The 25,052-nt window shown below is 43.1% G+C and overlaps 3 protein-coding genes, 1 long non-coding RNA gene and 1 other non-coding gene across 8 annotated transcripts in view; 2 read left to right on the top strand and 3 right to left on the bottom strand.

Moving 5' to 3' along the window:
- SACM1L (SAC1 like phosphatidylinositide phosphatase) overlaps positions 1-12,679 on the bottom strand; it is a 34,105-nt gene extending 21,426 nt beyond the window's left edge. The window contains exons 1-3 of the mRNA XM_077302712.1: positions 12,462-12,679; positions 2,132-2,229; positions 866-940 (exon numbers count right to left, since the gene is read on the bottom strand). Coding sequence (XP_077158827.1) covers positions 866-940; positions 2,132-2,229; positions 12,462-12,502 — 214 coding nt within the window. The 5' untranslated portion in view covers positions 12,503-12,679. The remainder of the gene's footprint in view (positions 1-865; positions 941-2,131; positions 2,230-12,461) is intronic.
- A 339-nt stretch (positions 12,680-13,018) lies between these two features.
- On the top strand, positions 13,019-13,091 carry TRNAR-ACG (transfer RNA arginine (anticodon ACG)). The gene has a single exon. It is a non-coding gene; the product is annotated as a tRNA-Arg (tRNA).
- A 42-nt stretch (positions 13,092-13,133) lies between these two features.
- On the bottom strand, positions 13,134-16,636 carry LOC143820298 (uncharacterized). The gene is made up of 3 exons (XR_013225302.1): positions 16,513-16,636; positions 15,783-15,878; positions 13,134-13,275 (listed from the first exon to the last, which is right to left on the bottom strand). It is a non-coding gene; the product is annotated as an uncharacterized LOC143820298 (long non-coding RNA).
- SNRPD1 (small nuclear ribonucleoprotein D1 polypeptide) lies at positions 16,602-20,972 on the top strand. Its single transcript, XM_077302918.1, has 4 exons — positions 16,602-16,775; positions 18,606-18,682; positions 19,594-19,785; positions 20,788-20,972. The coding sequence occupies exons 1-4, from the start codon at positions 16,762-16,764 to the stop codon at positions 20,862-20,864; spliced, it is 360 nt and encodes a 119-aa protein (XP_077159033.1). The 5' UTR covers positions 16,602-16,761; the 3' UTR covers positions 20,865-20,972.
- Positions 20,973-21,206: 234 nt separating this feature from the next.
- SLC6A20 (solute carrier family 6 member 20) overlaps positions 21,207-25,052 on the bottom strand; it is a 30,044-nt gene continuing 26,198 nt past the window's right edge. For all 4 annotated transcript variants that reach the window (XM_077302916.1, XM_077302917.1, XM_077302914.1 and 1 more), the window contains exons 11-12: positions 24,151-24,316; positions 21,207-22,456 (exon numbers count right to left, since the gene is read on the bottom strand). In XM_077302916.1, the coding sequence (XP_077159031.1) occupies positions 22,307-22,456; positions 24,151-24,316 (316 nt within the window). In that variant the 3' untranslated portion in view covers positions 21,207-22,306. The remainder of the gene's footprint in view (positions 22,457-24,150; positions 24,317-25,052) is intronic.

The following is a 25,052-nucleotide window of genomic DNA, read 5'->3' as shown; positions in this document are numbered from 1 at the left end:
GTATGCAGACCCAGACTGTCACTTGCAGCATATTGTTCCCAAAGTTCAGTGAGAGGGCAGGGGAGCATACATCACTGGAATTTAAGATTCTCTTCCTGCCTCTGTTATCAATAAATTAGTGACAGCCTGACTCTCACAGGGTATGTGGAACACAGACCTGCTCCAGGGCTCCTTGGTCCTGGCCCCCTCCCTCTCTCACTCAGACACAGACACACTCACACCCACACACACAGACTCCTTCCTCTCCCCCACTTCCCTCTTCTTCCTTCCCTCTTACTTCCCTGACCTCCTCCTTGGTCCCTCCCACCTCCCTCTCTGAGATGCACAGACACACACACACGCAAACAGAGACTCCCTCCTCCCTCCCACCTCTTCCTGACCTCTTGCTTTCCTGACCACCTCCTTGGTCCCTCCCTTCTCCCTCAGACGTACAGAGCCTCCCTCCTACCTCCCCCTCCCCACTTGTGGCTGGAGATCCGCCACGTTCCGTGGTCCTTCACTGCCTCAGCTGGCAGCTTTGGGGCTGCCCCTACCACCCTGGCCCCCACCAGCACCTCAGCATTCACTAGCACCTCAGCTGCTGCCACAGCTGGCACTTCCCTGGCTCTTCTGGCTGCTTGGGAGGAAGTCGTGAGAACTTACATTTCACCAAGCATGTGAGAAGATGTGTTTTGCATCAAAAAGCACTGCCAAGTTTCCATATTGAATCCAAATGTTAAGCACTGAAGGTACACCCATATTGCAAATGCATACTTTCCATGGAAACTACTGCACATTCATTCACTGACACATACCTTCCCTCTCCTAAATCACTGTTATCAATGTATTGACGCCAATGACTGTCCGCTCATCCAGAAACTTTTACCTGCTACAAGACGGATTGTTCCCAAAATACCATATATTTGCCTGGTAACAGCTGAAGGCGGAATATCTTTCTTAACTGCAAAGAAAAGACATTGTGATCAGCATTAGAACTCTAACTCAGAGAGCCCAGCAGAAGCCAGCAACAAGAGCAGTTGAAAACACACTACAGAAATAATTCTGTGCACACCAACCTTGTGTTTATTAATGTTATCATACACACAGTTTTCTCATAATAAGCTGGCTTGCTAATAAAAATCAGAATTTATCTTGAGGTGCTAAGGATTCTTCACCAAAAGTTGTACTTCTTAGCTCCTGACTCCAATGCTTCTAATGCATTTTCTAGCTGATCTTTAGCCCCATGCAGGTTTTTGGAGATGTTCGGTTTTGTATAAAATCTTTTAGGCTAGTGCTGAAAGCTACAGAATAAAACCCGAACACAACTGGGAAAGAAATAAGGGATGGAGGGAGTAGACAGGTAAGAAGGAAAGTATGTTCTTTCTCTCCAAACTATAAAAGGTCTTTAAATCACTAAAATATACAGCAAGGCTATTTAAATTATCATTGTTCATTTTAATCCTTTAGCTCAGGGATAGTCAACCTGTGGTCCTCCAGATGTTCATGGACTAGAATCCCCATGAGCAAATGCTGGCAGGGGCTCATGGGAATTGTAGTTCATGAACATCTGGAGGACCACAGGTTAACTACCCTGCTTTAGCTTATCTGGCAGCAGGCAGAACGTGCCACCCAACTGTAACTGATTTATGGCAACACCATAGGGTGTTTGAGACAAGACCCATTCAGATGTGGCTTGACATTATCTCTGCTTAGGGACACTGGACTTCCCGAGTCAACTCCTAATCAAGTACTAACCCGGGTGAACCCTGCTTGGCTTCAAGGATCGGATGATACAGGACTACCCTGGGCCTTCCAGAATAGGACTTAACCTACCTACAATAAACCAAAACGAGTTTTTAATTTATATTAGACTGTGACAATGGCTTGTATATAACTCATCACGGTTCCTTCCTTCCTTCCTTGAGCTATGATGCATTCAATCCCACACTCTCTCTCCTGCTTGTAGTGACACAATGCAGCCAGGAAAATAAACTATAAGAGAAGACACCTTCATTGGCATAATCAGAAAAAAGTATAAGTTATAATGGAGACTGAAACAAACCAGGTGTTTGTGTTGCTGACAACTCCTTTGAAGATGTCACTAAAACAAATCCCACACTGGACACGGTTCAAAGTGCTGGTAAAGAAATACCTGTAAGAGTGACTTCTGTGGAGACTCTGTCAATGACCAGGACATCATTGGCTCCATCGTCACAAGCTTCCACATAAAACTTCTCTGGCGTTATGTGCCTAAAATGAAAGAATCATGTAACAGAACATTACTAGACAAGCAGCCATGGTGTGCAGCTTGAGTCACACTGCTTTTTGTCACTGAAGCCAAGACTATACCTTTGGAATACAACAAACAGGAATCAAAGCATATCAATCACCTACTGCAGAGAGAGAGACAGAGAGAGAACGAACTACTAGATAACACAATTCACCACCAATATAAGAGGTTCATTTTTACAATCCAATTTCCACCTAAATACTGGCAGATGCTCTGCCACTGAGCCACAGTTCCTCCCCAACCCCCACACTCCCTGCTGATGTGTCACAAGCACACAGGACTATGCTAAGCAGTTCTGTGGTTGTGCAGAAGCCACTTGGTTGTTGTTGCAGGTGCTAGTATGTCTTCGGGTTGTGCTTGCCATTAAATTCAGCTAACATGAAAAACATGGTGTTGCTTGACATACATTCCCTTTTTTCACATCTGCACAGCCAAATGCATCCTTCAAAGAAGCACCATCTAGGGGCCTGCTTGGCCTGGTTTTTGTACATGTACAGGCGAAGGCCTCTATTTAAGTAGTGATCACAATCGCTGGTTGCAAAATTAGTCAGGCTGATAAATACTGAAGGCACACCGAGATAAAAAGTAGGAAGTCCCCAATCTTTTTTTTTTTCCATTTTACTATTTGCCCTTTGAAAAGCTAGAGGCAGGAATAGCAAGAAAGTCTGAGTTAGAAATGAATGAAATCAGGCAAATGGACCTTTGCAAGGAGCTGGACAAATTATTGGCTTTGTACTCACAACCTCCTTGCACATTCCTGGTTTTCCTAACCTTGTCCTACATCCTACTTCTTTTTATTCTCCCCATTCTGTACAGCTCCTTTTTTTGTTTTTCTCTCCCCCCTCCCCACACACATATACTAGCTGCCACTTCTAAGCTCTCTTTCACTCTGTGGCAGCCCCCACAATTCTTCCCCATACTAAAACTGACTCCTCCACCAGGCATTTGCTTGAAGCCGTTGTGACTTAAAACATCTGCTGGTCCCCCCCCCCTCCCTAAGACGCCCCCTCCCATGACTGGACAATCTGACCTACCCAAGGATTTGTCAATGTCATTGTTCTGTTAAAATACTGTCCTGGTTGACATGCTATGTTATGATTGCTATTTGTCATATTGTTATAATGTTCTATGTAACTATTCTATGATATTCTATGACGTTCTATGTAAACCGGCCAGAGCCGTATGGAAGGACGATATAAAAATCTAAATAAATAAATTCCTATTCCCAACTCTTTGTGCTCTCCTGTCCCCCGGTGGAGGTCAAGCAAAATCATAATTTTGGACAACTTATTTTGACCAGTTTGGGTTGTATCAACCCAAAATGCCATCAGGATTTTGGTGGTCCCCCCCCCGCCCCCTCAAAAATGTTTGCACAGATAGGCCCAGCTCTTGGTGGTGGTAGGGAATGTTTTCAGAGATCAGTCTGCTCCACATCCAGCCAGGAGTCAATTAAGTCAATTATCCCCAGTTGCTTCCAGAGCAAATATGTGCTAACTCCCTCTCAATTTCTCAAAACCACTGTGGGAACAAGATACAGGGACTGGCAACATTGTCAAGCAAAGTCTAACACAATTGCTGCCTCCCACAATTGCTGCCTCCCATGACATCCAGCTCGTCCTGTCTGGGGAAAAGTTGGACACAAAGAAAGGGACAGAGCTGTACCAGAGAAACAAGATCCCAAGTACAGCCTTGAGCCCATCTTCACCCACCCCAATTTCTTGCATTATGGGAGCTATCTCTGGTCCCACTATTTCCAAGCAATTTTCTCTCCTTCCACACCTCAAGATTAAAGGCATCTCCATAGCTATTCAACAAGAAATGTGAGGTGATTTTTACACATTCTGTTTTAGTGTTAAGCTAGAGATCTTTTGTTTTTTTTAATTCTTCTTGCAAATGTTAAACAACCAGGGTGAATGTATCCTTTAAAACCAAAGTTCTCAGAATTTGAATGTCTAATCAATAAACCTAATTCTATTCTGCATAAAATCTCATTCTAGATTAAAGTGAAATGCAATTCGGTAGCATTTTGGTGCACACCAAACATTTCAAATTGCCAGAAAATCTTAGTACCATTTTCTTACTTGCAACAATAGCACACTGGGAGGTAATAAAGTGATGTAGGAGGGAAAAAACATTTGAAAGTAATAATACTCATGTGGGATTTAATTGTGCCACTGTTACCTTTGAAAGACACCTTGCTCTTTTTATGATTAGGAAAAAAGACATTATAGATTCACTCTGATGCTCTAATGGTGTCTAAAGATAGCACCGCGCTCAATAACGTTTAAGAAACCTTTTAGCACTCACTGCCTCCACTTTCTTTTCCGCATTAACGTATTTCCATCATGAACATGCAACGCTGTTCATGTACAGGAACCTCCTCAATGCCAATATATTCAGTATATTGGGGTATACTGAACCCCCAAAGATTCCCTGCATCATACAATAATGTACGCACCCACAAGTTCACAGAATCACAGAGTTGGAAGGGGCCATACAGGCCATCTAGTCCAACCCCCTGCTCAACGCAGGATCAGCCCAAAGCATCCTAAAGCATCCAAGAAAAGTGTGTATCCAACCTTTGCTTGAAGACTGCCAGTGAGGGGGAGCTCACCCCCTCAAGCAGCCTATTCCACTGCTGAACTACTCTAACTGTGAAATTTTTTTTCCTGATATCTAGCCTATATCGTTATACTTGTACCATTATTGCACGTCCTTTCCTCTGCAGCCAACGGAAACAGCATCCTGCCCTCCTCCAAGTGACGACCTTTCAAATACTTAAAGAGGGCTATCATGTCCACTCTCAACCTCCTTTTTTCCAGGCTGAACATTCCCAAGTCCCTCAACCTATCTTCATAGGGCTTGGTCTCTTGGCCCCAGATTATCCTCATCACTCTCCTCTGTACCCTTTCAATTTTATCTACGTCCTTCTTGAAGTGAGACCTCCAGAACTGCACACAGTACTCCAGGTATGGTCAGACCAGTGCCGTATACAACGGGACTATGGCATCTTGTGATTTTGATGTGATGCCCCTGTTGATACAGCCCAAAATGGCATTTGCCTTTTTTACCACTGCATCACACTGCCTGCTCATGTTTAATTTACAATCCACAAGTACCCCAAGGTCTCATTCACACACAGTGTTGCCTAGAAGCGTATCCCCCATCCAGTAGGATGCTTTTCATTTTTCTGACCCAGATGCAGAACTTTACACTTATCTTTATTAAATTGCATCTTGTTCTCATTTGCCCATTTTTCCATTGTGTTCAGATCTCATTGAACTCTGTCTCTATCTTCTGGAGTATTTGCCAGTCCTCCCAAGTTCCTGTCTTTTTCAACCTTTTGGCAACCATATAGGAACCCGTGAAAAAATTTCCAGGCTTCGAGGCATACCAGAATTTTTCAGGCTTTGCGGCATACCCCTCTGCTGCCCCTCTCCCCAGTCCCCAGAACTCACTAGGGGCCTGGCTGTGCCCAGTGCCAGGCCACAGCTGAGCGCTAAGTCGAGCTAGGCCCATCTGACACCCCCCACCTCAAGTTAAAACAAAAACACTTGCCTCACTTGTCAAGTCACCATCTGCACAGGTGAAGTGAGAGGAACCTTGGACAGCAAAGGTTTGAATGGCCAGGGCCCCTCCCCTTCCCACCTCTACAATCCCATCATTAGCCACTTTGGGAGGAGGTGAGTCAATCTACCCATGTAAGTGGGGAAATCTTAATTTAGTTTTTTAATTTTTTTTTTAAAGATACCCCCAACACCACAGTACACCAGCATGTCACGGCACTCTGGTTGAGAATCCCTGATCGAAAAGAATGCGGACAAACAGTATTAAGATTTATGCATTATGAACATGGACAATCCTAATAGCTACATTTCATTTCCATTCAAGCTCTGCATTTAGCAAGTGAACCTATGTGCCCATTTACACATATCTCTAACACCCCCTGTTGGGATAGCTGACTGAAACGGTACCTCTCTTTCACTGCACCGAGAAAAACTCCACAGCCCTGCAAGAATCTCAGACATATATTCACTAACTTGTTTAGCACGGCCGCATTAGCCTGAAGCAGCAACACCATGCCTGCACACAACCCTTGAACAAAGCTCTGATGGTCCTAAAGGTGCCATTGGACTCAAACTGTGTTCTTCCATTTAGCAGTTGGCACCCCTTGCCCTCATTATAATTCCATTTAAACATTACATTTTGTCTGTTGATATTATAAACAACCTGCCATTGTTTGGGCAACCCTTAATATTCCAAATGAAAGCTGAGAAGAACAATACAGTCTTTTGAGCAGACACCCATCTGTATTGCCCTAACAGGAATAAATATTTCTTACTTTTATTACTTCCAAACAGTTAGCTAAGTACAGGTGTCTCTTTATTCCAGTGGTATTAGACAGATTTTATATTTCCAAGCCAGATCTTTGTTACCAGAAGAGCCGTTAACTGCAGGATCGAGAGAATCAAAGGCTGGGCCCGGTCACCTAGTTTTGCTCTTCAATGTCTTGGGCCATATTCATTGTGTATAAAAAGCAACTGATAGTTTTTGAGGTTTTTCTTAAACGGCAACAAAATAACATGCTGTACTGATTTAAGACAATGAGAAACACACCCAAGACTAAGGGTAGTCAAACTGCGGTCCTCCAGACGTCCATGGGCAACAATGCCCATGAGCCCCTGCCAGCGTTTGCTGGCAGGGGCTCATGGGAATTGTAGTCCATGGACATCTGGAGGGCCACAGTTTCACTACCCTTGCCCAAGGTCAATCACTTTCCAACATTTCTACACAGAAATGCACATAATTTCTACATGTTTCTCTCTATTCCATAGCATTAAAAAAAATTAACAATACTGGAAGACGAGCAGGAAACAGCAGTGACCATCAACAGCAACTATTGCAAAAAATCCTAAATCCGGCCAACCCAAGGAAAAACATGGCTTGATAGAAAATGTCAATTATTATTCTCTTCAGAAACACCTGACATGTCAGACTAAGGAAAGCCTTTACTGGATACCTCCTACTAATCTGTCTGAGGAACTGCCCCCCCCCCATACTATGGTCACAGAATGTTTCAAGGGTTTTTCAATGGTAAAAAAGTTGAGAAAGGCTGGGCTAGAATCTGAAAGGCCCAGGTTCAAATCCCTACATGTGCCATGAGAGCTCACTGAGTGACTTTGGGCCAGCCACACAGAAACCTCACAAGGTTGTTGTGAGGATAAAATGGAGGAGTATGATGTAAATTTTTTGGGGCCCCTGCTGGAGGAAAAGGCAAGGTATAAATGAATTAAATATATGCAGAGGTTTATTGTCTCCGGGCATAGAATTACTTTTAGCTACCTTGCAAGTAACCACTGAAGGCCCGCTCCATGAACCCATCAAATCCCCTTTAAAAGCCATCTCTGCTAGTGGCTATCACTACATTTAGCAGCAGCAAATTCAGCAATATAATTACTTCCTGAAACAGTACTTTCCTCTGTCCATCCTGAATCTACTGACCTTCAACTTGAGTTCCAGTGCAGTGAGAGGAAGAAAGTGTTCTCTACTTTCTCCACCTTATGCTCAATTTTATAATTAGAAGAAGCTCAAAGGAGATGCCACTGAAGGTGAAAGTGGAGAATAAGGAGCTATACTGGCTTTTCTTTCTTTTATTTACATATTTGTATACCACCCTGCTCCAAGGGCTTTGCACATCAGGCTATGTTTGAGGACAAAGCACTTAAATAAAAAATGAGATACTAATGCACATGAATCCAGTATACAAAATGCAAATGGTAACAGCTGCTAAGCATGCTGACAATGGTGCCAGATCTTGGGTTCAAAAGCTGAATAATGTCTAATAAATTTACACTGTGGTACAGTATTAAAAAGCTAGGAGGCTAATACATAAATGATGCAATGTTATATTCTGTGAAGTTTGCAAATACAGCACTGGGAACTTGAACATGACCAACTATTACATAAATCTATCCCACCTAAGGCATTTGTTCAAACTTATTTCTTCCTTTTATTAACGATTATTAATATTAATGATAAACGAGCCTGCAAGCTTGAGCCCTATTTCATATATCAAATCACTCACTATCGTATTACCTTCAGCAACTACTTGAGACGGCTTCATCAGTTAAAGGTCTCCCAAAACACAAAAGGCAAACCAAGAGCAGAAGCAAAAAGGGGGAAGAGAATTATCTCTGCCTTGGTAAAGCGCCAAGTCTTACTTGTGGGCAAACAGATCACTGTTAGTAATTTTTTTTACAGGAACCACAGAAAATGTTGTACTCTGATATTAAAGGGATTTGCTAATGGAGCCTAAAATAAATAGTCATTTCAGAGCCTGCAGACAGCCGAGTGATTTTGTGGCATGAACTCAAAGGTAAACTTAAGCAGGCTGCGGTGCCAGCACAATTTAACAAACCTGTAAATTATTGCAGGAAAGATAATGAGAACACTTTTTTCTCATCAGCTTGTTCCATGCTCAGGTGAAAAAGTGCAGGTGAGTGTTAGTTTCTCTTGGACCAAACAGGGAAAAAAAGATATTTCCATAATCTTCCCCCAGTTCTCATGGCTGCAAAGAATAAATGAATATCTTTGTTCTTTTGAGAGCCAGCAAGGTGTAGTGGTTAAGATCAGCAGACTCTAATCTGGAAAACTGGGAGTGATTCCCCACTCCTCCACATGCAGCTAGCTGGGTGACCTTAGGCTAGTCACAGTTCTCTTAGAGCTATTCCCTCAGAGCTCTCTCAGCCCCACCTACCTCACAGGGCACCTGTTGTGCGGAGAAGGGAAACGGCAAGCCATTCCGGGACTCCTTTGGGTGGTTGAAAGTGGAGTATAAAATACTCACCTCTTCTCTTCTTCTTTAGACAGAAGGGGAACCAAGAAAGAGAAGGAATAGATTCTTTCACACAAGGATCACTTCTATTTACTCCACATCCTTGTAGATCTACTTCTAGCAACAAAGCTAGAACCATAAGCAAGTTAAGTGGCTTTATTTCTTGACAGAGAGAGTAACAAATATAAATACTTTTTAAAGATGCAAGAACATGCCACTGAGGCACTTTCCCCCCTGAAGATGCAATGCTTGCTGCCTGAGCCAGTGTGTGGTAGTTTGGCTTCCAGAATAAAAGGAGATTCTCCTTCAGATCCCTGCTGTCATAAGGATCAAGGGACAACCTTATGCCAGATGCTTACTCTGTCTAACCGATGCCACAGATTGCTATGAGAAAGCTACATTTATTGCCCCAAGCTCTTGGCAAGAAGGACAAGACATAATTGACTTGCTACTGCAGCTGCTTTGAAGACAGTGATTGAGTCCTCAAGCACTCATATAAAGCATGGGAGATCTCATGACATTCTTGCATTATGTCCATTTGAAACTGAAGACCTTATTCACAACCTGAAAAAGTCTTCCACTTGTTCTAACAATGCTGAAGGCTTGTTATGGCAAATGAGGAAGTATTTAAACCACTGATAAACAGGCATACACATGAAAACTTACTATTCACATTTAAAGCATTTATTTATTTGTTTATTTATAGGTATAGACTGTCAAATTCTTCCTAGCACACAATAAACGGGCATCTTTATGAGCTCTAGATTCAACATATAACTGCATATGAGGAAGGGAATGATCAAGAGACAATTTAGCTGATGTTAGGTAATATGATCATACTGCTTAAGTAAATATGAGGACAAAGTTGGCTTATTCACTTGCATGCTCTCCAGCATAGTATCACGTGCCTACAATGCCCTTCTCCTCTCTGTGTCGGACAAACTGGTCTGTCCCCATGCAAAAGAATACACGGAGACAAACTTGACATAAAAAACTGCCATATCCAGAACCTAGGGAATGGACATGTTAATCTTACATGGCATTCCACTGCTGTCCTAAAAATTATTTTACCAAGGAACCTCAAAGGAGGAGTTGACATGAAATGGTTGAATTAGAATTGATTAACAAGGTCAAGATTGTTTTACACCCCCACCAAGTATCTGCGATTCCTCACTGACAACAAGAACTAATAACTTGCATAACCAACCCTTTATAGATGTCAGTTCAGCTACATTTCTGCAATTTCCTATCGTATGTGCTTATCTCATGTTAGATTTTATGTTGATCCTACTTTCGCTAAGAGAACGGCATCCACGAACTCTGACTGATTTCTTGACTGGGCCTTGCTTTAAACCAGCCTCTCTGTGCAACATCTCACCCCCTCTTTCTGTTGTAAATCTAAAGCAGGGATCTAATGTATGCACGCTTCATTGAAGTGAGCTCTAACTCATGAAAACTTATTTTAGAATACATCCTGTTGGCCCCTTTTGTTTTGCTGCTTCATGCTAACACTGTTCCCACTAGAAGAAACATCCGAGACAGCCTGCCTACGTTCTCAGCTCAGGCACCCAAAGGTAATTGACTCAATTACTCTGGATCATGTAAAGCCCTGTACCCATGTTAGTGAATAGCCTAGTGTAAATGGAGGAATATGTCCTATCAGAGTACTTGCTATCTCAGAAGGCAGAACATTCCATTCCAAGATCATTTCACAGGGTCACATGAGCATGTCTTGAGAAATTGGAAACAAGCAAGGCAAGAGTCCAGCACAGATAACTTGTAAGGAACTTACAATTCATAAGCAACATTGCAAGACTGAACTGAAAAGCTTTCCTACTTTTGGTTTTAATGTACCGATGCCAAAAGACTTCACTAAGTTTGCTGCAGAGCCAGAGAACAAATTGACACCCAGCAAGCGAACTAGCAAAAGCATTTGAAAATCAGCTTACAAGCTCCTCCCATCTGGTTAATATCAGAAATTTAAACAGACAGCAAGTTGCACAAGGAGCAATTCCACAAAAAATACATTTTAAGACTTTATTTAATTCCCATGATAATTACAGACAGTTCACAGTCTAACTATTTGAAAATGTAGGACAGAAAGGTCATGTTACAATGCTGAAGAACAGACAGAATTTTGGAACAGAGATCCTTAGTTACCAAAAAACATTAGGTTATTCATTATTCTTAACTACATACAGAAGATCAGCCTAGCCTTATCTTGTCCAATTGCCAAAGCTAAGCCAAATCAGTCCTGGTTAGTATTGGAATGGGAGACTACCAAAGAATACCAGAGTCACTGCACAGAAGCAGGCAATGGCAAACCAACTCTAGATGTCTCTTGCCCTGAAACCCCCACAGGATCTTCACTGATCGCATAGTTTGATTGCAATGACAGCAAATGCACACACACACACAACAAGCGATAAAGAAACACAAGTGCATATTAAGCACCAAACAGAACATATGGACACAAGAAACAAACAGCTGCAGCCATCCCTAAAGAATTAAGCAGTCTTTTCAAGAAGCAACCCAAGTCACCTTCCTTTCTAGAACTGTGCGCCCATCTCCTAGCACATGTAATCTTCACCTTCAAACCAGCTGTGCTATCATTGCAGGCCGCACTGGCTAAAACAGAAGCTAGTCTCCTTTGAAAAGAGAGAAGCCACAGATGGCTTTATTTTATGGGAATGACACTGCATGTGTGTGTATGTTTGTGTGTGTAGTTGATGGATAACTGGTAAAGGGGTGGACAGCCCTGTTGGTCTGAAGCAGCACCACAAAATTGGAGTTCAATGGCACTTTTAAGATCAACAAAGAATAAATGTTCATTAAATCTTTGTTGGTCTTAAAGGTACCAATGGACTCTAATTTTGTTAAATCCTAGGTAAATTTTTTGTTTCTCTTGGTCTTTCAGGTGCCACTGGACTTGGATTTTGTCAAATCCTAGGCAAATGTTGTCCTTGTTGGTCTTTCAGGTGCCACTGGACTCCAGTTTTGTCAAGCCCAAGGCAAATTTGATCTTCGCAGCTCGTAAGGGTGCCACTGAGCTCCCATGCTAACGGGTGTGGCGGGGGAAGAGAGCCTGGCGCCTGGAAAAGGCCCCCCTGCAAGAGCTCCTTCATGCGGAGGCCGGGAGCCACCGACCGTGACGTTTCCCGGCCGAGACCTGGCGCTGCCTCCTCGGCCCTCAGCAAAGGAGGAGACAATGGAGGGGGGATAAAGCGGAGGGCGCCGCAGCCTTTCCCCCGCCCCGGGAGCGGCGGCGTTGCGCTGAAGGGGGAGAACCGGGGGGGGAGCTCTGGCCCTCGGGCTACCCCACACTTCGCCCTCCCCTCTCCGGTCCAGGTGACTCACAGCTTGAGGCTCGCGTAGGCTCCTCCCGCGGCGGCCGCCATCGCCCCTCCCGCAAGCGCCACCCGGCTCCGGCTTTCCGCCCTGCTCTTCTCGCCGGATGTGCGAAAAGGCCTTCGGGACGGAACCCCTCGCGGGCCAAACCTAATCAGGAAGCATTTCGGCCGCCCGGGGAAGAAGGGGAGGGAGGGGGTTGCGGAACCTCCAGGGAGCGAGCAACGATTGGCGGAGGCTCCCGCGCCGGCCCCGCCAGTTCTCCGCTCCAATCGGAATGGAGGGAGGGGGCGGGATTCAGTCTTCTGACTCTCGGCTGCAGCGCCCGGCAAGCGTCAAAGCGAGATTGGTCGCGCGCCTCCCCTGTCGGGCCCGCCCCCTGGACGCGAAAGTGGCGCGCGGTTTGGAACGTTGGATCAAAGCGTATTCGTCCGGGGAAAGTGCGATTGGCTGCCTGCGCCAAAGGACCCCGCCTACGGCCCCACCTTCTCTGGGGTTGTAGTCCCTTGCCAGGGCTTTGGATGGCGCATAGAGAAGTATCTTCAGAAAAGGGGCTTTTACAAGCAGGGCCAGTGGCGCAATGGATAACGCGTCTGACTACGGATCAGAAGATTCTAGGTTCGACTCCTGGCTGGCTCGGCAATCCTTTTAATTTGCTCTTTATTTCATGTATTAAATTAATATAAGACCCTCGGCTTCAGTTCCACGTTATTTTTCCTGTAAATCCCTTGTGAGGCTCACACCATTATGCACGTCTATTAGCTTGTTAACTTGTATAAGCTGCCAAACACTATTACCACGAGTTCTTCCTACGTCATCTTTCCTTTAAAACAAAAAACAAAACAAAATGCTTTAGGCTGATCCTGCATTGAGAAGGAGGTTGAACTAGATGGCCTGTATGCCCCCTTCCAACTGTATGACTCTATAAGCATCACGTAACAAATCTCATTCTACGTTCTACATGAAACTATCCTTTTAAAGCAGTTGTCTCCCAACTGTCCATGTGTCTATGCCCAGAAGAATTTTTTTAAAGGAGAGGTGTTATGGTACATGATGCTGTAAAGATTTTCAGTTAAAACTTTGTAATAATACGACGAGTGGTTGGTGCACCTTTGGAAGGGGGAATACACCCCCTTGTCTTGCTGTCCTGTGCATGTCTACTCAGAAATAAGTCTCAATATGTTCAGTGTGGCTTTGTTATTGTTATTGTTGTTATGTGCGAAGTCGTGTCCGACCCATTGCGACCCCATGGACAATGATCCTCCAGGCCTTCCTGTCCTCTACCATTCCCCGGAGTCCATTTAAGTTTGCACCTACTGCTTCAGTGACTCCATCCAGCCACCTCATTCTCTGTCGTCCCCTTCTTCTTTTGCCCTCGATCGCTCCCAGCATTAGGCTCTTCTCCAGGGAGTCCTTCCTTCTCATGAGGTGGCCAAAGTATTTGAGTTTCATCTTCAGGATCTGGCCTTCTAAAGAGCAATCAGGGTTGATCTCCTCTAGGACTGACCGGTTTGTTCGCCTTGCAGTCCAAGGGACTCGCAAGAGTCTTCTCCAGCACCAGAGTTCAAAAGCCTCAATTCTTTGACGCTTGGCCTTCCTTATGGTCCAACTTTCGCAGCCATACATTGCAACTGGGAATACCATAGCCTTGACTAAACGCACTTTTGTTGGCAGGGTGATGTCTCTGCTTTTTAGGATGCTGTCTAGATTTGCCATAGCTTTCCTCCCCAGGAGCAAGCGTCTTTTAATTTCTTTGCTGCAGTCCCCATCTGCAGTGATCTTGGAGCCCAGGAAAATAAAATCTGTCACTATCTCCATTTCTTCCCCATCTATTTGCCAGGAATTGAGAGGGCCGGATGCCATGATCTTTGTTTTCTTGATGTTGAGTTTCAAGCCAACTTTTGCACTCTCCTCCTTCACCCGCATCAACAGGCTCTTTAGTTCCTCTTCACTTTCTGCCATTAGAGTGGTATCATCTGCATATCTGAGGTTGTTGATATTTCTCCCTGCAATCTTGATCCCAATTTGTGACTCCTCTAATCCCGCATTTCTCATGATGTGCTCTGCATACAAGTTAAATAGGCAAGGCGACAGAATACAGCCTTGCCGAACTCCTTTCTCAATTTTGAACCAGTCAGTGATTCCATGTTCAGTTCTCACTGTTGCTTCTTGACCTGCATATAAATTTCTCAAGAGACAAATAAGATGCTCTGGTATTCCCATCTCTTTAAGAACTTGCCACAATTTGTTGTGCTCCACACAATCAAAGGCTTTAGCATAGTCAATGAAGCAGAAGTAGACGTTCTTCTGGTACTCCCTAGCTTTCTCCATGATCCAGCGTATGTTGGCAATTTGATCTCTAGTTCCTCTGCCTCTTCGAAATCCTGCCTGTACTTCTGGAAGTTCTCGGTCCACATATTGCTGGAGCCTAGCTTGTAGGATTTTGAGCATAACTTTGCTAGCATGAGAAATTAGTGCAATGGTGCGGTAGTTTGAACATTCTTTGGCATTGCCCTTCTTTGGGATTGGAATGTAAACTGACCTTTTCCAATCACACCCTGGGAAAAGTGCATGAGATTGCACTAGGGATGCCAGTCTCCAGGTAGGACCTGGATATTCCCTGGAATTATAGCTCATCTCCACACTACAAAGATCAATTGCCCTGGAGAATATGGATGCTCTGGAGGTTGGACTCTATGGCATTGTGCCCCCCATTCAGATCCGTATCTTCTCCATCTTCTATCCCCAAGTTTCCAAAAGTTTTCCGACCTTACCCCCTTCATCCTCCATTGGTGGTAGTGTTGGGGACGGGCAACCCTAGACTACACACTAAGTGTGGCAAATACTTAGACTTTTTATTAAATTAAAATATATTTTATCCTATTATTAGAGATTTCTGTCTGAAAGCCTGGCAATCATTGCCCATGCTGCCATTACTGAAGAGGCTTCTTTGTTTATTCTTGTATTGTAGGTAACTAACCAAAGCCTGAATGAGGCTAGGTAGTTTTAAAGAACAAAAGGTGGGAGAGTATCAGCGCAATCCTAGGCAGTTTATTTCAGTTGAAACCACTGAAGTCAATGGCCCTTGAATGAAGTAACTCTGCATGGGATTGAATTTTAAAAGCTGTGCAGAAAAAAATTGTTCTGTGAGAAGTAGGCCACAGTTCTCATGCTGTTTACACCTGACCTTCCTTCTTCCCTGGGAAATGCGAGAGGGCAGGGAATTTCCAGCAGAGAATGCTCAGCACACTAAACTCAGGATTCTTTGAGGAAAGGCATGGCAGCTTAACTGCTGTAATGAAAGCAGAAGAGCTCCTCAAAATGTCCTACCTGGTTTCCTTGCATGCCTACAATTAGGATGTTGAGGCCTCTTCTTCTGCTTCTTCGAGTATCAGAGAACTTTTGGAAATGGGAAAATTCTCTGTTCTTAAAAGAAGAAAAGGAGTTGTTTTTTATACCTTGCTTTTCTCTACCATAAGGAGTCTCACAGTGGCTTGCCATCGCCTTCCCTTCCTCTCCCCACAACAGATACCCTGTGAGGTAGTTGGAGCTGAGAGAGCTCTGACAGGACTGCTCCGTGAGCAGAGCTCTAACACGACCGTGACTAGCCCAGCACTGCTACCCGAGTACGCAGCACCCGGATGGATGGATAGATGGATAGGGAGGGAGAGTGGGAGGGACCAGAGTAAACCTTAGAGTGAAGAAGCCTCCTAAACTTAGTCAATGCCTCCTCATCAGCTGCCACAACAGGGACCTTTGACAATATCTATCTATCTATCTATCTATCTATCTATCTATCTATCTATCTATCTATCTATCTATCTATCTATCTATCTATCTATCTATCTATCTATCTATCTATCTATCTATCTATCTATCTATCATATAAATAGGTAGATAGATAAATAACGGCCTTTGGCTACATACAATAAATGTTATCGTATTGTATATATTTATTTCTATACCGCCCTCCCTGGAGGCTCAGCCTAACATCTTCCCTCCGCGCCATCCCATCCCATTCCATCCTTGTGTCAATTTCACCCCCTCTACGCAAACGCACAGAGTCCTCCCCGCCTAAGGGCGGCGCCGCTTCCACGCTAAGTCTCCCTTCAAATCCGGGGCAGCGGCGAAGGCAGAGGGGGGCTTCCGGCCATTCATTGCGCGCGGCAGTCGCCCTTCTTAGCGAGCGTCGGAGCGGCCTAGTCGCGGTCTCTCGCTGCACGCTCCATTTTTCAAACAACCCCCCCCACACACACACACACACGCCCCGTTGAGCCACTTGAGCGTCCGTTTCGGTTCACCCGCCGCCATGAAGCTCGTGAGGTAAGCCCGGAGTGAATCGGGAAGGCGGGAAAAAGCAGTTCCCCCCCTCCAGTGCTGGGCGGGAGCCCCCTTTTGTATCGCGCCGCCCCGACCGTTAGGCTCATCCGGGCCTCGAGCGACGGTCGCTGCCTCGTTCTCCGTGGGCGCGCGAGGCGCCTCTTCGGGGGCGGGGGAGGCCTTTTCTCCGGCGTCCTGCCTCGGGGCTTAAGTCTCTGTCTAATCGCGGGACTGGCCGAATGGCGGTTCTCCAGCTGTCCTTGGACTACAAGGACCATGAGTCACTGCCAGCATGGTCAGTGTAGCCCGTGGACATCTGGAGGGCCACCCCTGGCTAAGGCCTATAAACTTAGGTAACGTGAAATGTAAGAAACCTGATCCTGTTGTTGTTAATACAGACTTAGGTTCAGGTGTGGCCATGCTGGTCCGAAGCAGCAGTCCGAGTAGGGGCACCTTTAAGACCAACACATGTTTATTCTACATATATAAGTTCTTGTGTACAAGCACACTTGTCAGATATGATGAGTGCATGCACATGGAAGCTTGAATTGCTCTTAAAAGTGTCAGTGGACTTAGACTTTAATGTAGTAATGAATGGGCTTGGGGCACAACAGGTGAAGGGCCCCCAGTATCACCTTCTGAAGGGCCGCCAACACCCTTTAGGTTATAGCTGGGCGTCATCAGCATATTGATAATAGCTTATTCCAGTTTTTTTGAAAAGCATAGTGGATAAGGTTCTCTAAGGCAAGCCCGACACTGGTGGTTTGTTGGCTGCCAGGAGCAACACTTGGCGTCTTAACTGCAAGGAATTATTTCCACTGCAGGGTACAACTCCTTAATCCTAGCTTCCAGGTGTGTCAATAAATTGGCACAATATCAAATGTAGGTCATTATGTGAGTCTCAGTTCCATAGCATGTTCTGAAGCCAGCCTGAAAGGTGTCTAGAGCAGAGGACTTATCCAGAAAGGCATGGAGCTGTTTTCTTACAGTAATCTTGCTCAGGAAAAATAGGTTGGAGACTGGGTGATAATTGGCGAAGAAGAAACAATGGTGCGATGAGAATAAAGTTTTATTTTAAAATATTTATAATCTCTGTTTATGATAAAACATGTCTAAAAAGCTAGAACTTCTGGCAATGTGTAATGAACATTTAATTATCAAGAGCAACCAAAACATTGCTAGGGACGCAGAATAATGTTACAAGAATTATTACAGGCATGTACAAATAAAAAATAAATAGTTTTGAAAATAATTTAATATAGAATGAATAAATCCCATTTAGCCACACATCTGTACTGACCTGTGGAATATAAATGCAGCAATGCTTTCACTAACACACATTTGAAAAAATGTACTGTTTTCACTCTGCATATATATGTCAAAGCCAGCCCAGAAATGCTTGCTTTTAGTTTCTGTGGTACCAAGAATCCACTGTGCTTCCTCCCTAAGAAATATCTTATCATTCTGGCTATCAGATCTATATATAGCTCAGAAGAAGAAATCCAGTTGCCTCTCTTAGCCTTCATTGTATTTTGGGTGATAGTCATATCATTCTCTAATGATTTTTTCCAGTAGGGGAGGAATGATGGTGCGTTTGATTTAGCATCTATTTCAGGTCTTCATTGATGGATCTTTTTACAAATCCTAAAATCGTGTCAACATCCATTACCCAATGGACCAGAAGATAGTCTTTAGGCCTTCATTTTGGGGCAATATCTTTTAACTATTGCATTGATCTTGCTGCCTGTTACTACCAAGAGTTTTTTCAAAGCAATTGACAGCAGTAACATTTTAGCTGTTAAATAATACTTTTGAGTTAATTATTCCTTACAGGTTTCTCATGAAACTTAGCCATGAGACTGTGACCATTGAATTGAAGAATGGGACCCAAGTACATGGAACAATCACAGGTATGGACTGTGGGTATAGCTAAATATGTCATAAGCTGCTGTCCTTTTCATAATGACTCCTGGTACATGTTCTCTCATCAGCTCTGTGAGGTGAGTTCAGCTGAATGAGCACATTTTATTTAAGGCCACTTGAGTTTGACTTGTTCAAACGCTATGCTTTAATTCAGGGGTAGTCAACCTATGGTCCTGCAGATGTTCATAGACCACAATTCCCATGAGCCCTGTCAGCGTTTGCTGCCAGGGGCTCATGGGAATTGTAGTCCATGAACATCTGGAGGACCACAGGTTGACTACCCCAATCCATATACTACTCTGACTTTGATTTAGAACTTCTCTGTGTTTCACTGACACAGTGGGGGAAGAGGCACATGTAACTTGTGTGTACACAAGCTTTATTAAAATACTATTTACTATTCCATCTTCATGGCTCAAGGAGGCTGACAAGTAAAAAAATATAATTTATAACAAACTTAAAGCCATAGATACTCCATCAGCTTCTCTGGGTATGCTTATTGATATTGTACTTTAGCCTGAGGAAGATTATAGTAGGGGATTAGTGCCTCTGAACCATGAATGGAAGAGTCATTTATATCCAGCCATTGTGCAATGAGGGTGGGTATTGTATACTATGGCTGAGGATAACGGGAGACGGGGGACAGACAGGTGTTTGAAACAGTACAACTAAGAGGATATAAAACAATTAACTTTTAAAGAATATTTGGCATTGGTATTTTCTTCCTGTGAGTTTTCAAACTGTGGTTACTTTACTCTGTAGTATATTTGTTGCTTCTGGGTTTCCCTCAGGAGTTTCATTTGTGGCATCTGGTGTTATCCCATTTGGAAAAAATATGCAAAGCTAATTGAAGTCCATTAAGCCCCAGATGCAACAGGAAGTCTGTTTTACATTTTAGGTGTGGATGTCAGTATGAACACCCATCTTAAAGCTGTGAAGATGACTCTGAAGAACAGAGAACCTGTCCAGCTGGAGACCTTGAGTATTCGAGGGAATAATATTAGATACTTCATTTTGCCAGACAGTTTGCCCTTGGATACTTTGCTGGTGGATGTTGAACCAAAAGTTAAATCCAAGAAAAGGGAAGCAGGTTAGTGACTGTATTTTACAATAACAAGAACTGGTAGCATAAATTCTTTTTGTATAAATCCCCAAGATTATCCTTGGTTAAAGATAAGTTATGCATTTTAAACAGTGTAATTAATTGAAAAACAGTAACAAAGTAGTTTTTCCCCCCTATAACTACAATAAATTATTCATTAGCAGAACATTTGCTTTATTTTCATGATTTAGCATCTTAGCTTTCTCAATTTTAGTGAAGATTCTTTTAGCCAGTTCCTGTGACATTGGGCCATAGTTTGGCATAACATCTGGATTATTTAATAGTACAGTTCTGAATTGATAGTAGTCAGACTTATCTGGTTGAGTACAAGAGGCCACACATCGTTTCATTTCCATAGCACACCACCCTTGCCTCAGGTGAACTTTGGATAAAGGTCATAACTTTACAGTTGTAGAAAAGAGTCTTAAGATCAGTGTGTTGGACCTAGCTAGCTTTATGTCTCTCACTCAGTACCCACATACCTTTTGTTTATGCAGGTCCTGTTGTCCCCAACACAATCTTTTTGTGATCTCTCCTTTTTTGCCAGTGATTAAACTGCTTAGATCCAACCAAGCATATCCTTTTGAGATCTTTTAACAATCTCTTTTTAAGCAGGGGAACTAGTAGAATTAAGCTCTTGTGGAATCTGTCTCGGTATCCAAAAGGAGATGTGGGATTTACTGCCTCTATACTTGGCTCATTTCTTTTTGACCTAGGCTTTTTGTAGCAACCGTACTATTTATTTGTGATGGAGCTCAAAGTGTGAATATAAGTTTAATGGAAAACTAATATAAGAATGTAGAAAACAGGATGATGGCTGTGTAATGTTTAGCAACACATTAATGTAGAAAGTTTCCTTTGCTAATGCATTGCTTTTAAGTGACATAATTTAAAAGTGAAGCTAGAGTCCAAAATCTGGAAAAACAAAACACACTACAGTTGTTTCAAATCTGTGTTTGTTCAAACAAGCTTGTCTTTTTTTGCGTTTAGTTGCAGGAAGAGGACGTGGTAGAGGCCGTGGCAGAGGAAGAGGTCGTGGCCGAGGAAGAGGAGGTCCTAGGCGATAATTTCCTTACAGCCACTGAAAATGCCGGGTTATTGGGGTTCATTTTTTTTGTACAGGTTTTATTCAGTGTCAGTTTTTAATAAAGAAGTGTGAAAGCTTCTCCAATGTATATACTTGTACATGTGACTCATAGAACCTACTGCAGATCTAGCAAAGTTATTTGAACAGTTTATGGAATTCCTTCAGCACGTATATTGTAATTTCTTCCCATTCTCCCAAGGTTCACTGTTTGTGACTTATCTTCCAGTTATGCTTACCATATAGTCTATTGATGCATATTAGTGCATATTTATTTTCAGCTAGTATTTGAGGTGTTTTGTGAACTTTAGCATGAAAAAAATAAATTCTGAGGGCTAAGCAGTTGAGCGCTTCCGTGTAGTCTTCAGGATGTTCATAAGAACCTGAACATCAGCTTTTGTGTTAATGTTTTTTTAGCTTTCATGGTCAAAATTGTAATAGTCACCTTTGATACAGGCAAACAAGATAAATGTTTTTATTATGACCTGGCTGCCTAAAGTGCTTAAGACTGGCGGTCAGTTGTGTTTTCAGTGAGATGGTCTCTACATTTTATTTTTTTTATTTACAGTATGTCAGCAGTACAACGCGATACTTGCTAAGTTTTGTGCCAACAGGATACTGAGGGAAAAGTCTTAAGAGCTTGGCCAGAGAGTATTACATGGCTTTGGTTTTTAAATTTTGTTACGAGCAATACATCTAACCTACTTCTTTAAGGTTTTATGTGTATCTTAACATTTCATGGTAACTTTTAAGGGTATTAAATTGGAAGATGTAGTGTTAGGTAATCCTATATATGTTACCTTTTCAGTTCATAACATGTCCCTGTGTTGAATATTTGGCTAGCAGGAGAGGTGCTGTTATGAGTACAAAGTAAGTCTTAGAAAATATCACAGACATTTTGGAAACTGCTGTTTACTTCATAATTTGAAAACTGACAATGCTGTATGTAGAAACATTGATAACTCAGTGATCTGATGCAGATTCTACAGGAATTTCCTAGCATCTACCAGGAATACACATTCCATGAACACACAAATAACAGGTATAGTGCACACACATTGCAGTTTCCTTGAAATGGAAGACTTCCTTCTAGCACTCCAGTTAAAAAGGAAACATTTCTACTAAGGCAAAGATTGTCCTACATTGGCAGATGAAATTGGCCAGTGTATACTTCTTTGTAAAAAAAGCCTGGTTGTTTACTAGAAAACTGTCATTCTATAGACGTACTTCTTCAAGACCATCTTGAAGCATCATGGGCTACAACTTGCTGGCGTCAGTACAGCAGCTGCCAAGAGGGTAGTTTGGTTTGGCAGTATCGCGATTGTGCATGTCTAACGGTTGTTGTTGGTATCTGCAGGACTCTTCAAAGTGCAGTGTGGAAGCTCTGGCTGTTCTTGAAGTTCTCTCAAATCCAGGTGTTAATGGTCATGCGGCAGTTGATGCATTCCCTCTTTTTGTTCTGTTTACAATCAAAGTTACTAACGCAGCCAGGGGAATGCACAGAGTGGATGCTGCCACAAGCAACCCAATAACTGCTAGAGCACTGCTAGGATAATTCTTTGTAACCAGTTGACCCTGCAAAAGAGATATCCAGAATGTAATACCGTAAGCCCCTAATGCAGAGAAATAGACCGTGCTGCTTTTAAGGGACAACTTCTTGCTCATCTTAAAATACTTATTTTATTTTTGGGCTACCGATAGTTCTTTCAGAGAGGACATCTAATTTCCATTGCTTGTGGAAATATTTGAATCCCTCTGGAGCTTTCCACAGAGTCAAGTCTTGGATTATTTCATTCAGAAAATGTATGCTGCAGTTCCCGAACATGCTCAATGACCTGCTGGGACATAAAAGCAACACCAACGCTACAATCTAAAATAACAATAGTTGAACTTGGAGAAGACTGTAACACATCTTACAAGATGGATTCTGGTAGATAAAAGTTGGTTAGATAAACATCCTTTGGCCCAGTGATGAAGGTAAGGTTTGCGCCAAGTGAGCGACATGGGGGAGGCCATTCCAAAGCTGATGGGCTGCCTCTGAAAAAGCCTTGCCTCTCTTTACCACCCACCTCTCTTCTGAGAGCTGCTAACAAAGATTGGGGGGGGGGGGTGGCAGGGAGAGACTTTATGTATGCGGGAAAACCTGTTAGTAACCTCAAACAAAAAAAATCCCTAAAACATCCCACTGTGAATTTATTATGCCCATTGTCCTCTGGAACAGGGGTAGACAACAGAGTAAAACCCAAACACAACTGGGAAAGAAATAAGGGATGAAGGGAGTAGACAGGTAAGAAGGAAAGTATCTTCTTTCTCTCCAAACTATAAAAGGTCTTTAAATCACTAAAATATACAGCAAGGCTATTTAAATTAGCATTGTCCATTTTTAATCCTTTAGCTTATCTGGCAGCAGTCAGAAAGTGCCACCCAGCTGCAACTGAGTTATGGCAACACCATAGGGCAGGGGTAGTCAACCTGTGGTCCTCCAGATGTTCATGGACTACAATTCCCAGCATTTGCTGGCAGGGGCTCATGGGAATTTGTAGCCCATGAACATCTGGAGGACCACAGGTTGACTACCCCTGCTCTGGAAGACACAGTGTTGGGCATACGATCATGGGTCATGAGTACATTACTCTGCATTGCTTACAACCTGTTAACATAGGATCCTGGAGCGTTTGAGGGGCATAGCTAAGCCATTTCCACGAACTGTCTTATTCTTCCCTACCCCTTCCCCCAGAAACCCCTTTCCCATGCAGTGTAGAGAAGGAAAAGTAAAATATTGCTTATATTTGGAATAAGAGCAGATCATGTTTTTTGCCTCTGAAAATCTTCATAGCACTTTGTGGCTGAGGTTCAGAGTGTATGCCAATACCACTGGAGAAAAGTGACGTATCCACATTTTTGTTCCTTTATGTCATTCTTTGCATGGCCCTTGCTTAACAGGCAGACTTAAGAAATAGCTGTAATATCATCATACCACTATGAGTTTTAAAGTTATTAGGCATAACAAAATACTTTAGGTTATTCCCTTCTATAATGAAATTTTCTCATCTTGCCTCTAATGCACCAAAAGCCCTTGGGAAGTCTCAGATATTAAAAGCAGCATCTACTTAGCTCATGCACTGCAAAGGGCAAGAGGAAAACTGATCTAAACAGATAATTGCACTTTGTTTTCAGCATTTACTAGCGCTGATTTCCATGCTTTTCCGTAGCTGATAAATTCCAATCTGTGGCCAGTTAGCTTTTTCAAACAGCCATGAGTAAAATACCTCTGTTGGATCCCATGCTTGGTACTTCAGGGTCCCTGTGCTGATGTAGTCGGAGATGTAAAATATAAATAGGCTTACAATTAGCACTGGACTAACAAAAGCCCACATAATCTTCCAGTACCAACTCGGTTTGTGGCCTGTCATCACATGAAGGTCTTCCTCAAATCTGTCAAAAGAGAACACATTTGTTTGACCATAGCCAAATTTGCTCTGCGTGACCTTTGGCAAAGCATTCTTTCACAGGTTATCCAAGGTGGCAGTAAAATGGAGGAGTGCAAGAACAACAATATAAGCAACTTTAGATACCCTAGGGGAGGAAGTTGGGGTATAAAAAGATTAAAATTGGGTAGTATTTTGTTCAAGTGGTTTTACTCCCATTCCCAAAACAAAGAGAGATGTATGTTGTGGATAGTGAAATCCTGCACATATTTGAAGAATCACAAGGAAGACCAAGAATTTTCAGCTTTCTGGCTTTTGAGGCATAAGAGCAGGTATATAAATAGGGGTATCTGGAGTGGAACCAAGAACGGTGTCTAGCTCAGTGGTTCTCAACCTTCCTAATGCCACAGCCCTTTAATACAGTTCCTCATGTTTTAATGAGGAATAGAATTATGCAAGTGTTCCTTCACAGAAATTAAACCAAAACTGACCCATGGCATGGAGATCCATTGTTCATGATTGTATATTATTGTTCATGATTGTATATTGTTTTTTCCCCCAGGGTTTCTTAGTTCAGCTCTGCCTCTTGCTGTTCTTGCTCTTTTCCGCTGCTTCAGACAGACAAATGCTCTATTTCGATCTACCCCACAAGGCTGTTGTGTAGATGGCAGCCCCCCCCCCCCGGGCAAGATGCTTGCCCTGCCTTGACCCCTGTGAAAGGGTCATTCGACTCCCCAAAGGGT

Source organism: Paroedura picta, chromosome 11 (assembly GCF_049243985.1).
Source record: "Paroedura picta isolate Pp20150507F chromosome 11, Ppicta_v3.0, whole genome shotgun sequence".
Lineage (NCBI taxonomy): Eukaryota > Metazoa > Chordata > Lepidosauria > Squamata > Gekkonidae > Paroedura > Paroedura picta.
Note: the sequence above shows the minus strand (reverse complement) of the source record. Positions and strands in the feature narration are given on the sequence as shown.

Bases quoted from the DNA above. Each gene is read 5' to 3' on its own strand.
- SNRPD1 (XM_077302918.1), top strand. The intron at 18,683-19,593 runs GTATGGACTGTG...TTTACATTTTAG, and splicing joins AGTACATGGAACAATCACAG to GTGTGGATGTCAGTATGAAC. The intron at 19,786-20,787 runs GTTAGTGACTGT...TTTTGCGTTTAG, and splicing joins ATCCAAGAAAAGGGAAGCAG to TTGCAGGAAGAGGACGTGGT.